We start from the raw sequence: 15,023 nt of genomic DNA on the forward strand, positions 1-15,023 counted from the left end.
CGGCTTAAAGAACAACCTGATGAATAAAGCTGTATATAGGTGGCGTGTGATGGATGTCGTCTAGTCTGTGTGGACGAAGGAACCGGTTTCACTCACTTTGCATTCTGTACTGCGGAGTCATTTCCACCTGTCCAAATCCTGACGCTGCCGGGCTTTGAACTTGGGCTTCATGTGACGTCCTAATCCAGACAAACATTTTGCTGCCACGAGACAGATTGTAATCTCTCTCCCCTGAGAGAATCAGATCGACTCAATGTTTGAGCCGATCATTTCACTTATTTGGTGTAAAAGAATCATCAGTCAATGTTCATACAAATGCTTTAGCAGAGTGTCCTTCAGAAGCGTCTGAAATAAGGTTGGAAAAAGTGAAATTAAAGATATAAGTGTGCTGTTGTTGCTCACCATTCATTCATCTAAACCCCTCTGTCCTCACTTTGCCATTCATAAAAAAAACAAAGTGCTTTCTTGGGAAAACTTTTTTATAGTTCCCTCGTGGGTTTTCATACACATATACAGACAATGGGCTGTAGGTGGAAGGAAACAAGCAGAAACTTCATTCCTCTGCTGAGTTTAGTCTCTGATGCACTCGCTGTCAAATCAATACATTCCTCTTGCTGCATTATTAATGTAGTATGAGTTTAATAAACACATTTCAGCAGATGAATAAGAACCTGGTGTTTACCGTGGCATAACGCAGAGTCCCACTTACACCAGTTTAAGTTGGCCTTTGTCTGGATGAGGGTGCACCAGTTCTTTAGACAATAGCGCCTCTCTGAAACCAGGGAAACCTCGCCACAGTGTGGGTCAGAGGAGTCCCATTGTCCTATCTTCCATTGTGCCGCTGGAGGAGCCTGCAAACAGAAAACTGTCAGCCTTTGTCTTTCTGCACATCAGCTGTGTGGCCCTCTTTTTTTTCCTGTGAGTCCCATGTGGCCGCCATGCCCTACATGTCCCCGTAATAAAGTTAGGGACAGTTGATAATGGCTGGGCAAATATGTTCCACTGGTTGAGCGTTAGGAAACTGGAGAGCTCAGCATATGTGTGTGTGTGTGGGGCCTCGGGCTTCTGCCCCGTCAGTTAATGATGTTACTGGGATTTCAGTTGCTCACTTTAAAAAGGACTGAGAGGCTTAATGACAGAGTGGGAGAGCAAAGTGTTTATGAGCCGATGGCTGTTTATTCAAATGTATTCAGAGGGCACGTGTCACTCCAGTAAACAAGTTAGATAATCGGAAAAATGTAACTCATGTGGAGGCGTATTAAAACTTTTATAGTATCAAAAGTACAAATACACAATGTACAGAATTGTCGCTTATACATACTTCTCTCTCGCTATCTCTCTCTCTATATATTTATATGTATCTTATCTCTCTATATATATTTATCTTATCTCTCTCTCTCTCTATCTCTCTCTCTATATATGTATCTTATTTCTCTCTCTCTATCCCTCTCTCTACATATATGTATCTTATATATCTCTCTATATATATGTATCTTATCTTATCTCTCTGTCTCTGAATCTATCTATCTATCTATCTATCTATCTATCTATCTATCTATCTATCGACCAGCTTGCACTCTATTGGAATTGTTATGTAACAACACCTCCAATTGGCCCGCTTCAAAATTCCAAATTTAAACCGACTGCCTGATTGGCCATCCGCCCTTCTAGTGGGTGGAGTCTGTGGGCGTGGCCGGGGCAGGAGTGGGGAGCCTGTCCCCAGACCGTCGCGCCGCCAACAGGAGAACACGCACGACTGCACGCGACTTTCTGCGCGTTCGCTCGCATTCGCACTGGTTTCTGGCGTCGAGCCGCGGCACTGGGATGAAGGGGAATGAATGAAGGCGGGAGGCTGGACCGTCGTCGGCTCTCCCCGGCGGAGGAACGCGCGCTGGAGGGCGGTTACCGGGTGTTTTTTCCTGGGTGTTCTTCGACCGTCTAACAGGTAGCGAGCTCCGCAGCCCCGGGAGCGAGGAGCGCGAGCGTCCCGCTTTCTAATCTCCTCTGACAGGCTGCGTTCCCACCCCAGCTCCGGGTCCACGGGAGGATTCGAACCCACACACACACTCACACACACCAGCTCCTCACTCGAAACATGGACGACGTGTTGGCTTTGTCCGGGATTCGAACAGGTAAGGGTTCTTCTTCTTGTGGTTCTCTCCCAGCAGCAACCTGTCGTGGATCTGTCAACAGCAGCCGAGGCTCCGTAGTAACGGACTCGAGGGGATTGTCCCTGTTAAAGCCGCTGGAGGAATAAACCTCATGACGCGCGGGTGTGTGTTTCTGCAGACCTCGCAGTGCTTTCTCCCTCCTCACACTGAGAACAGCCTGGATTCACATGCATGTGAGCAAACACACGTAGGAAGGTGCCTCTGTGCAGGAGGACACCCTCAACCAGCAGCGATCCACCTGCTGGGCCAGCTCCTTCTCATCCACACACACCAGCAACTGCTCTGGGACATACACAGGAAGCTGAAACCCATGCTGCATTGGAAAATAACTACAATATATAATATTTCAAAGTTATGATCGACCCTTTTGTGTGTGTGTGTGTTACAGAAACGAGCAATAGGACTCATACACAAGGTCAATGCAAGAGAACAACCCAACACACTGGTTATCAAGTCCTATGTGTTGGAACTTTTTAATATAAATATAATTGGTTATGTGTGAAGATACCCGCAAACCTACAGAAGCTGTTAATGGATATCAAATGACCTGAAAACGTAGAAAGTCCATTAAAGTACATTATGTGTTTTTATGTATATGGAGTGAAACTGTGGAATCAATTGAAAATCAATTATTGATCAATATGGAATCAGAAAGGATCTATGTTATTCATTTGAAAAGGCGGTTCATCTAAAACATTTTTCTTCTGCCTGCCCTTATTTGTAACTCTATTGTTTAGTAATACAATTGTTATTGCATTAGTAACTCAAATATTTCCATGTTCTCTCAATGTTGACCTCACTTTGATTGATTTTTCATGCCCCTTCCACTAAATTCAAAATGTAAAAAGACCTTTTTCATACCTTAGATTTCCAGTTTAACCATTCATGTAGAAGTGCCCTAGTTAAGATGTTCTCGTGTCCTTGAGTGACCAGGCTCATCATAAATTTATGAACCTGCAGCTTTGATGTGACATTTATTGTTGCTGTAGATCAGTCATTTTCAAAAGTTAATTTCCGGGCGTAATATCTTTGCTGTAGTTAGGGTGTGAGAAGTGCATGATTGTGTATCTATCTTTTGTCTCAACGTTTCTTCATTTGACCAACTTGTCCATTTTCTGTCCAGGTTTCCACGGCTGACGGACATGAAGAAAGAGGACGCTGTGGATTAAGATTTTTTATCTTTTTTCTTCTGTTTTGGTTTCTGGACTTCATCCTCCTCACCTCAATGTGGGCTCTAAAGGACTTCTTCCTCCTCTGCGGTTTGAAATGAAATGATGGCAGCACGTTGGAGTGATTCACCACCGGCCAATGAGGAGAGCAAACAACACAAAGCCGTAACTCCGTCTTGCGAGGTAAGACTTTGGATGCAGATGTGTCTCGACCCCCCTGGCTGTCATTCCTCATTATTCATGAGGAATAAATACACAGCTTTCGTCGCATGTCTCGGCAGAAAGTGAGAAGTTGATAACTTTTCTGGTACTTCTCCTTCGGGTAATAGAAAGTTGCACTTCTGCATAATCTTAAAAAAAAATGGACAGCGTTGTCTTTTGTGCAGTCGTCCACAATCCTCTGTCTCGAGGGCTTATCACTCATGGTGGCGACATAAGGGGAGGATGTTCTTTTATAGTGTAGAAGTAAGCTGCTGGATTCAAATATGGCCGTGAGAGGCTGGAATACGATCCTCGTCCCCGAAGGTCAATCACTGTCATTGGCCAGATCAGACTTCTGCTCATCAGGGATTGGTTTGCTCCACAGTCGCTGGACTAAAGGCTCATTAATGTTTTTTCTTTCCTACGCACACAAAGAGATACGATCCGTCAACACGTCCTTTTAAATCGGCATTGTTGATTATACATCCACTAGAGGGCAGGGCAGAGTCGAGACGTTCTGACAACAACAACAATACATGTTTACTGTTTCTTGTCTCATTGTCTCGCACAAACCTTTGGCTACACTCCCCCCCAGCATTATCCTGTGGTACTGCTCCGTTCCATCTGCTACGTGCCTGTCCCTCAGCTTTCAGAAGGCTCACTCCCTTTCTGAATCTAATGTTCAGCACAAATTAGCCTTAAGTTTATAAATGCTAGATTTTTCTACTTCTGACTCCTTGTACTTTAGGCCGTGAACCTTCCGATCAACGCCCGTTTCTTGTTGACACATTATGTGCATTTCTTTTTTACCAGATTGGAACATCTATTTTTGACACAGTGTGAGCTTTGTGCGACTTTCCTGCTGTGCCTGATGCTCTCATGTGTATTTACTGGTAATGACTTTCCCCTGTACAGATGAGAAGGATCCACGAATCCTACTTATCAACTGTAACTTCATCAGCGACAGTTCAAAGGTTCTTCTCACTTTTAAGGGAAATCCTTGACATGCACTCGGAGAGCGAGAGGCCCAGAGCGAGTGTGAGCTAAGTGTTGCAGCGGGCTGCCAGTGTCCGGGGTGACAGGGTTCATTTTTTTCCCCACTCTGACAAACTGGTTAAGTGCACAAAGAGAGTTTTGTGCTTGCAGTGTTAATCTTACTGGGTGTTTTGCAGGTCTGCATGCCAGACACTGATAAATGGCACATTGTAAAGCTCATCCTTTGCCTCTTACGCACGGTGGCTGTTACATCAGCAAATCATCATCATCATCATCATCAGAGATTCCAGCTTGGCTAGGTACATGTCATAACAGCAGTGCAGCGGTTGGCGTGTTTTGGATTAATCCATCATCAGAAAATGGCAACAGGGCTGTCTGTGCGCTCTAATCCTCTTACTATGTCAGAACTAGCCACGGGATGGACGACATAAATCTTTGGGAATAGGGTGAGGCGGTGTGTGAACGGTGCCAGAGTTTATGAAAAGGTTGATGGGTGCTTAGAGCGGAGGTGTCTGCAGAGGTTGTGTGTTGGAAATACATCATAAGTAGAAGCTCCTGTTTGTCGGAGCTAGTGAGAAGAGCATTTGGTTGATACTCTTCTGACTCCTGATTGAGCAGATTAGAGAGAATCAATGAGATAAAGGAGTTATCATGAATCAATAAGACGTTTTTTTCTTGCAGCAGTAAGTGTCGGCGCGCTGCTGGTTTCCTCGCATCTGTTTCTTTCCCAATCAATGTTTCCCATAACATCACTTGACTTCCCATCACTGATTAAAACTACAAACACCACAGACTGAAGAACTCCCAGATGTAGAGCTGAAGCATCAAACATCCATCAGCTCAGTCTCCACTAACTTCTCCGACCCCGACACTCTCCAGCTTCAGAGCTAAACCCACAGATTACTTTTTACTGGTTTTAAATGGTCCCCGTCACTTTAAGGATGCTTTTTGCAGCTTAATGCCCCGATGAGAGATTTGAATTTGCTTGATAAATCAGAGAAGCACATCTGTATATCTCTGCAGAATACATGAGTCACCTGTGAGTCAGTGTGCCAATATTTAGCCTGAGATTTTTCGCCGCCTGAGGCTCGACAGAGGAGGGAAGCAGGTGTTTTCTATCTACCTGATGCCTCCTACAACACAAACACGAAACTTGCCAACTTTCAAGCTTCGCTGCTCAGGATCTGCTGATGGGAGCTGAGACCGCAGGCGGGATGGGGCTCCCCTCTCCTCCTCCTCTCACTCCCCTGCTTCTTTCTGGCTTGCTAATGAGGGATAGTACAAGCAGTGGGCTCTCAAATATTAGCCCCCCACACCTCCCCAGACACACATGCTGCTACTGTCGGAGCTAGGTTAGCAACGCGGGGGTAATTTAGGCACAGCTGCCCCAGTCGTTAAAGAGAAAAACACCCCACGTGTATAGCGTCTGCCTCCCTCTCTCCTGGCCTCATTCACACTGTCACTCTGACACTAGCAGGGCAGCAATGGAGCAGCTGAGGCCTTCAGTTCTGCCCATATTAGGGAAACACTATTGACAAAAGATTGATGAACAAAGTGAGTTTCTTGTTAGAATAAAGGAAGCGACTAACGGTTATTTCCCGTGTTTATTAAACTGTAAATGAGTCTACAAACTGTCAAAGTAATGATGTTTATTTATGTCCAGTCTATGTTGACATCATTATTAGATATTGTATTATCTTACATATCAAATGCCAATATCTGCACAATTGATAAATGAAATTGTAGATTTTTTTTACAGTTTTGATTGAAAGACTTACTTAAATTATGAATGGATTATCTAAATAATTGCCAAATATATTGACTTATCATTTAAATTTAAATCAACATTGTGGTTTCCTATGATAATGAAACTTATGAGAATGTGATTTTATCTTTTTCTACCGTCATGAGCGGTAAACAATCCATCATAATCACACTTCTCTTCCGCTGGTTCTCTTTCTCTTCCTCATTTCCTTTTTTAAATCTTTACTTTAAAATCGATATTTGGCACAACCTGAAAGAAGAAATCAGACAGATGAAAGAAAGGCTTGAAGCGGTAAAGACGAAACCCGGGTTGTGAACCTCTCTCTCCAGCAGGTATTGATCCCTACCATCATTCATGTGGCCGAGCACGACATCAATGGCGGTGCTCTGGCTGCTGGTGATGCTCTCAGCTTTGCTCTAAATATAGCCCCTCCCAGCTCCATAACACCCCCCCGCCCACACACTAAGCAACATGCTTGTCTTTCACCCGTCCTCTATTCCCGCGTGTTTTTAGCAGGGCTATATTTATCCCATGGAAAGATGAATGCTCTGTGTGTGTGTGTGTGTGTGTGTGTGTGGAGAGAGAGAGAGAGAGAGAGAGAGAGAGGGAAAAAATAATCACTGTCCTGGAATTGCTGTTCGTTCTCTCCAGAAATCCCCGGATGTGTGAATGTTGGTCAGGACAGTATCATTACGCCAGGCTGGGAATGCGACAGTGGCCAGTTTGAGCCTTAAGATTAAATCTTTCCACATACGTGCGCAGCTGCACGCATTTAGCGTCAGAACAAAAACTGAAATTTCCAGTGTTGCCACCGAGCTCTAATTAAACTCATGATGTCACTTCTTCTATTGGTGTATTTTTGTCCTTGCAAGGAACCAAAAAAATCTCAACAAAAACACACAACAGCGTCTGCAGAACAAAATCTCAAGGTCATTTATCAGCGTTTAGAATCGTTCATCAGTCACAGCAGAGACAAAACGAGTTGGATTTGCATACATTTGCAAATCTAATGCGTTTCGTGCAAAAGTGGTTCTTTTCATATTCGGCAAACAAAACACTGACCTGGACGTGAACTGACGGCTGTTTTAGAACAAACACTCAGAGAGAGAGAGAAAGCCAAAGAGAGAGAGAGATAGAGTGAATACAGAAGTGGTCTCTCTCTCTCTCTCTCTCTCTCTCTCTCTCTCTCTCTCTCTCTCTCTGAGGGGTTTCCCCAAGTTTGGAAACCCCAGATCGGCCTCACAGTTTATCGTCAATCTCAAAGTGGACTGTGTGTTTTGGCATCTCTTATCGGAATCAAACTTCCCAGTGGCTGTAGCTATTTTTTTCCTGGAAAAGACCAAAAGGGAAACCGGTACACACGTGCTGCGTCTGACTCAAGGTCACCCAAAAATGTATTTCTGCCTATAACATGAGTCGGGCGGCCCCCTTTATCTTTTCCTCTTCTGGAGGGCTGACGTTCATGCACGGCATGGCTCCAGCATGTTACCCGTCAGTCGGCTTAAAGTCCAGGCCGGCCGCAGTCAGGTTACTGCATTATTCCGTTGGCCACAAGCATGGATGGGTGTTGGATGGATGGATGCGCCGAGGGAGGGGAGGAAGGGAGGAAGCAGGAAGAGGACAGGGGGTGAGAGTTTAACATTTTTAGGCAAATATGCCAAACCTTTTCTGTTTCTTCTCCACCTCATCGGCTCAATGTCACAGCCTCTTCTGCCTGGATGCCCCCACCCCCTTGTACAATAAAGAGGGGTGGGGGGGCAGAAAGAAGATGGTGAGCAGTAGGAGTTTGAGGGGGGGGGTTGCAGATGCAGGCAGACAGGCAGAACAGAACCAGTCTAATGCTCAGTGAGGCTGAGACGCTATCTGTTACACATGCCAAAGGCATCTCTGTCAACACTTGCCCCCCCATCACTGCTCTATCTTTGGCTCCGAGACATGACATACACGAGTCAGGGGCTTGTTGTGGGTGCATGCTCTGTGTCTGTGTCTGTGTGTGTGTGTGTGTGTGTGTGTGTGTGGAGTGCATCAACAGCTCGGTTTGTCTGAATATTCACTCCTCTTACATCCTGTCATATTTGACACCCTGCAGGCTCCATAAGCCACAGATTATGTAATGTGATGATGAATATATAGACTGCAGCTATGTAGAAGTATCACATGGCGCTGAAGCAGACACGGGGCAAAGGTTGTCATATGACAGTGTGTAAAGCTGCATTAAACCACATATGCAAGAGCACTATTTGTTTTTAGGCAATCCTTGTGTAACAGGGTGTTATCAGGACATATCTTAACCCGCAGTGTGAGCGTGGGCGTACAAGGTTTTGGCAGGAAACCACATTATTTCCTCTCGGTGTCAGTCGTGGAAATGAACAAGGGCACACTGACTGAATGAAAGAGGGCCTGCTGATGAAGGAGCGGTTTCATGAATGGATGGCAGAGATGCCACTGAACGACGTCCAGGCTGTTGTGACAGCTCCTGTCGTCTCTGGCAAACCGTGGAACTCAAACTTTAGCCCGAGCGCAAAGCAAGTCGTCTCTGACAGTAAATATAATCTCCCTAAATTGACCACAACCACTCAATTACGACCTTGCAGTTGTCGCTGGAACCGCAGGGTGCATGTCATTTATTGAAAATGCCAACGTGCTGTCAACTGGATGAATTCAGGGTTATTGGGATCAAAGAGTTCTTAAACGTGGTTTAACATGGATTTCAGATTTTCAGTCATTACACTTGAATGTATCAATGCTCTATAAAAAGAGCATTGACGCATTAGAGTGTAAAAAAAGTTATCACAGAAACAACAGCAAAAATATTTCACTCCTAAAATGGTAGAGTACTTGCTGGTTACTTACTGCTGTGTTGATTCATTCTCAAATCAGATTCCCAACAACAACAACTGAGGGCTACTTATCAAACTCTAATGGATCAGGTTGTCGAATACAATGTGTAATAACTTCATCCCTGAATTTAATATCCATTAACTCCTCTCAGTAAATTTTACAGGACTTCCACAGTGTTATATTTCTCTGCCTGGCATCCTCATGCATTTTCAATGAGTGATATGATGTAACATTGACATCCATTAAAACACGCCTGTGGTCTCGGTTGTTCTGAATACTTCAAGATGGTGTGTGTCACTGACTGTGCGTGTGTGTCCAGAGAGCGGCATTAGATCCATAACTCAGAATTGATTTGATTGTTTTAGCTTCAGGGTGGGGGTGGGGCTCATGCTTTTACTGGTCTTTACTGGTCTGTTCCTGGCCTGTGTGAGGGAGTGTTTGTAAATGTGATGAATCCCGGTAGTTTGAGTGAAACCATTTTTCTCCAGTAAACTTTAGCCACTGGAGTTCTGGCCTCGAGGTTATAGAAAGCACATAGGCTGTGTGTTGACAATGGTCAACACTAGGTGGTTCTAAGAGTTATGAGGTGCAAGCATAGGAAAGCATTGAGATCACCTCCCCAACTGGTCTTTGGATAGTGTGTCATGGGGCCCGGGGTCGTCCTGTCTGATCACTGACAGTGGCCTGTGGGACTTGAATGACCTTTCAGACCAGACTGTGAGTGTAGCCTCCTGACCTAATGCAGAGTCTTGTGTCTGAATGATCACTCAAGTTGTCTTTACCCTTCTCTTCGTGATATGTTTAACTCTCATGCCTCCTTCCTAACTGTTTAAATGTAAGATAGACGCAGTGTAACACTAATTATCTAAACTATGTCAGCCCACCAAATTCTAATTTGTCATTAGCCCAAATATTTATTTTGCACTCCTCATAATTTCACGAGGTGATCTCTAACTTAGTGTTTAGCTCTGTTGCTGCCTTTTGTAGCTGTGCAGCTGTACTTGTGCCACGGCATCTGCATATTCACGCTACCATCCATAAAGTTTTTACTAGCCACGCAGGCAGTCAGACCTCAGCTGTGTGTGTACCCACAAGTGGCATGCAGCTCTCTCTCTTTCACTTGAGAACGTCTCTTTCTCAGGAACTTCTGCTACCACCAGAGATTCACACAGCTACTTTGTCTTTGTGGTTACATCCGGTGGATCCCTGGAAGACGGGAGTGTCATGTAGTACTTAGGGGTTATTATTAAATATTTATGAACATTTTAAACCCCACCTCAGGCTTATTCTCGCTGCAAATTGGTAATACCGTTTCTTGTATGAGCATCTCACTGATGAAGCCGCCTCACAGCTAATGTCACAATCACAACCATCTGGACGTCATGCAGCATCAAAGGGTGGAAGGAACATAAACAATCCCAGGCAACAATTAACTGGCATCCAGTAGTTTCCTAATTATCTCCTCGTGCATTTCCGGCATATTTGCCTCCCTCAAAAGTTTGATTTCTTTGACATCCTGTAGCGAGAGGAAGTCTTTAAGAGCACGTTCATTTACTTAAAGAGAGCTGACTTCCGATATGGGATTTTGCTCCGTGGTGGTGGGGGCTGCGGCACTCTTCCTGTTAGTCAGCGAGTCTTCCACCTGCAAAGCAGACTGAAGATTATTTTGCAGAGTAATGAAATAAGTTGCACTGCACAGGATCCTGTCTTAAATTGCAGGATTGGTCTTGTTTGGAGCCTTCACAGTCCTCTTCTCTGCAGCTCTACGCAGGACACCAAAACTCGAAGCCTCTTGAGGTGTTGGGAGCTTTAAGTGAGATTTAACTTTAATGTGAGACGGCGGAGGAAGGTGCGCATTGACTCAATGCCGGGACACCTTCGGCTGCTCTCGGCTGTGTCCTGAATAGTAAAGAGAAAGACGAAGGACATCACTCTCTCCCTGGCTATCTCCTGCATTGCGTCCAGATGCAAGTTGATTTAGTGTGAGTATGTGTGGTTCTGGTGTTCAGGCTGCCTCTGCCTGGTACTGCTGCAGAGTCGAGCACAGGGAGGCACAGACACCAGTCGGGACGAGACGCCATCACGAGAAGAGACAAAAATAGGGATCTGTCCCAAACTGCAGAGGCAGATGACAAGAAAAAGTCTGTTTCGTCGTCTTTTAAGATTCTCTTCCACCGGCCGGTCTGCATTTTGCTGCATAACCCTGGAGACACCTCTGCTGCACGTCGATACCTAGGTGGACTTATTTGCACCGGACCCTTTTTTCTGCTGCTCTCTCTCTCCTCCAGGGACAGTATTTTTTAATGCTATGTTTGGGATAATTCCCATGTTTTTGTGGGCAGCATAGATCATTAACATACTGTTAATGAAGCGTGACTGGGGGTGATGGCCATGGCTGACAGGATGCCCGCTGGGCTCACAGATGGACGCAGAGATGCACCCTTAGCCTTCTGCTGATCCATCTTGCCTCCGTGTGCCCTCCTCTCTGTCAAGGTGGCATCAGTGCCAGCAGGGTGCCGCCGGGCACAGCCGGGTTTAGCACACACAGCTGAGGGGCAGGTGGCTTGGATTTCATAAGTCAAATGTAAGATGGCTCATCTTAGAGTTCTCGACTGTATGATTAACAACAACTGGAGCCTGATCTGCAATCTGTACTGCGCTTGGAATGATCAGGTCAGTTTTTCCACTATTTTAAACTTTTTGGGATTTAGCATTTATTGATGATAATAGCATGACTTGACAGGAAGCCTGGGCAGAAAGATTAATGGGGGGCTTGCAACAAAGGCCCCTGATTCTCATTACACCAACAGTCCTTCTTCCAGGCTGGATGTTTAGCATAATCTTCTCCACCTCTTCATCGCCCCACCTTGCTCATTTTATGAGCTAGCCTTCAGTCTCTGTCCCCTGTTGCTCCCTGGCGTTCTCCAGGCATCCCTGACATGCCGAGTATTAATAGCCAGAATTCATTCAGTTGTGCAGCGTGGAAATGGAGACCGTGGAGTGCTTGGCATGCTGACCTCTGAGTGTCCCTGCTTTTGCACACCGAGTTCCTCCTGCAGCTGTAGGTGGCTTGACTCTAAACTTGTAGGAAACGAATCTTATCGAGGGATTTAACGAGTGATTCTTGGACTGAAAACTCTTTCTCTTGGCTCCAGTACAAGTAGACTCTCTTGAAGTTACTGAGATATTGTCTGTAAATATAACTGCATCTGAACCAATTGAACAAATATTTATCCACATCATATTCATATCGGTTTCAGACTTAAATCAAAGGCTACTTGGTTATATACAGTGGAAAATGAGCACTTGTAATCGGATGACATGTTAAGTTCAAGGGTGCAAAAGTCAAAGCCTTTCCATGTTGACGTATGTGCACTTGCATCCGAGCATATGAATTTGTTCCCTCTATCATACAGCTCTCTTTGTGGGGCCATCTTGTATGTATCCATTGTCTCTATAGGCACAGAAGTCAACTTGGCACCCTCACTAACACTTCATATCTCCGACATGGATTTTCGGCTTTTTCACTGGATGCTTGCACAGACATCTCATTGTTTCGTGCACCACCAATACCCCCTCCCCTTTTTTTTCATTTGACCATGGAATGTCTGATGTGAGGAGTACAGAAGTCTTGCCGTGTTGAGCAATGTGGCAGCGCTGCTCTCTGGCCTGCCCCTTCCTCTAATTTAATTTTAGCAGTGCCGAAAATTGTCTGTGTCCCAAGCCGAACTGATAGGCCTCTGTTTCCAGAGAGCCTCTGCTGTCCCCGATGCTCAAAACGGCCTTTGTGTACCAGTGGCACAGCACTGAGGCTTCATGAAATATTTACAGCCCAACACCTGGTATGAGACACAGGGAGACGAGCCAGGAAGTCAACGTGACTGCCACCAATAACTACAAGGCCGCACCTCTACTAATGTGTTCATTGTTGGATCATTAGGGTTGTCATGAGGGTTGTTGTTCTAGTGGTTGTTTGGAGTAGCCGACTCGGACATTCACGTTCTCACGTTCAGCTCCTGACATGCGCTGAACTCCGGATAATCTCGGGATATCATCCGGAGTTCAGCGCATGTCTGAAGGCAGCTTTACTGCTGCAGCCTTAAAGTTACGATTCCTAGGAAAAAAAGCTTATATCATCCAGATATTTGACCAGTTCATCCCCTGCTGCCAATTCCAGCAAGTGGAATTCTATTTCTGTGTATTTTTTCTCGATAAACCACTGGATTATGCTTTCAAATTACACATCCTTGCATCATCCGGCCTCATTTCAAAGAACCCAATACAGAGACCCTTGTTTGTGTTCGTCTCAGATACGACTTTCTCTACCTTGCTCTGAAGAGTTGTTTTAACATGACACTTGGGAGGGGGGTTAAACTGGAGAGTCTGAGTGTCAGAGGGTGCACTGTCGCAACCCTCCTCTGTCAAAAACCTCAAAGAGCCACCGGGATTAATAATTCATACATGAGGAAACCAATTATAGCGAGGGTCTTGCTCGCATCTGGGTGGGGGGGGGGGGGGACCCTTGGGACTCTAATTGGCCCACCTGCTCTCTGTCTCTGAAGGGAGGGGTTAGTTGAGGTGGCTGGATGGACAGAAAAGTGGTGTTTGTGTCCTTTCTCTTTGTCTGTAGGCCTCTGGCTCTGGGAATTTAATGTGGGGGGTGGCTTCCTTGCTGGTGTACTGGTAGACACCTCCACTGACGTCCCTGTAGTGATGGACCACACCCAACTCCACAGAAAGGGCTTCACATGTTCCCTTCGAAGAATTATGGACCAGGGGATTTTTCTACTTGCGAGTTTTTGCTTTAAATGCTGATCGATTATTTGATTGGTTGTCTATTTCTTTCAGGTATAGACTGAACAATTAATACCAGACGGTGTTGCTTGATTTCAAATTCCAAAAGTAGGATTTTAAACGATCAGGCAATTCTTCCCCCAGTCAATGCTGAAAATGGATCTGCAGCGATTTTGAGAATCTGCTCATCATTCAAGCAAATGGTTCAAAAGACTAACTGGTTCAGATATACTAACAAATCCCCCCATAACTAATTTTCATGATATTGTGGACTCCTGGTTGGCTGCACAAAACCACACTAGCATCTAGCACACACCATTACCACGCTTGGGCTTTCGGAGCTTTCATTGCAAACAACCTCTGATCAGCACACCCTCGTCTGGTCTCTCTCTCTCTCTGTCTCTCTGTCCCTTTTCACTCCTCTGTCTTTCCCTCTCCATTTCTCCTTTGTGGGGAGGAATTCCAGGCTGTTGGCCCGCACAATTGCCCCGCTATTAGCATATGAAAGCAGCCGAGGGGCAGCAACTGAGGGCGGGAAAAAGGGAGGGAAGGAGCGAGTTATAAAACTTCCAAGTCAGTCCCAAGCAGAGATCAGAACTTTAATCAGCCTCATGCGAGCGCATGTGCCCATGTGGCACGTACTTCCCTCAGGGAGGAACAGAGTTAGTCTGCTCCTTTCTCCCTGTTTCCTCCCTCTGGTTTTATTCATGTACACTGTAATGAGCTGAGCAGTTGGGCCTGACATTTTAAGCATGTGGGTGGAAATTGACAAGCTTATCTTGTCCTTCACGGGTTGTCTTCAAGTCAAGATTTCAGTTGGAGTTATCGCTCGCTCTCTCAGGTGGAAAATCGATCAATCTAAAGGATTTGCTTCACTGTGGATGAGAACTTAATATGGTCCTGACTGAAAAAGTCTTAAATGGATGGGATTGAACTGGTTATCAGTTTAAACCTCTGGACTGTCCTCCTTCTCTGCATTGTACATCACTGGAGCAGAATGCAGTACCAGAAAGTCATGATTAAGATGCATTTGTCATTTCCAAAAGTTAGTTATTTGATCCGGAGACCTGAGAAAGGAGTGAAAGA

At 45.3% G+C, this 15,023-nt stretch overlaps 1 protein-coding gene across 1 annotated transcript in view; it reads left to right on the plus strand.

Annotated features, from left to right (window-relative positions):
- Positions 1-2,024: 2,024 nt before the first annotated feature.
- The window catches only part of LOC128425968 (rho GTPase-activating protein 21), a 67,359-nt gene continuing 54,360 nt past the window's right edge, over positions 2,025-15,023 (plus strand). Inside the window, exons 1-2 of the mRNA XM_053412803.1 lie at positions 2,025-2,132; positions 3,295-3,523. Coding sequence (XP_053268778.1) covers positions 3,443-3,523 — 81 coding nt within the window. The 5' untranslated portion in view covers positions 2,025-2,132; positions 3,295-3,442. The remainder of the gene's footprint in view (positions 2,133-3,294; positions 3,524-15,023) is intronic.

Source organism: Pleuronectes platessa, chromosome 20, assembly GCF_947347685.1.
Source record: "Pleuronectes platessa chromosome 20, fPlePla1.1, whole genome shotgun sequence".
Lineage (NCBI taxonomy): Eukaryota > Metazoa > Chordata > Actinopteri > Pleuronectiformes > Pleuronectidae > Pleuronectes > Pleuronectes platessa.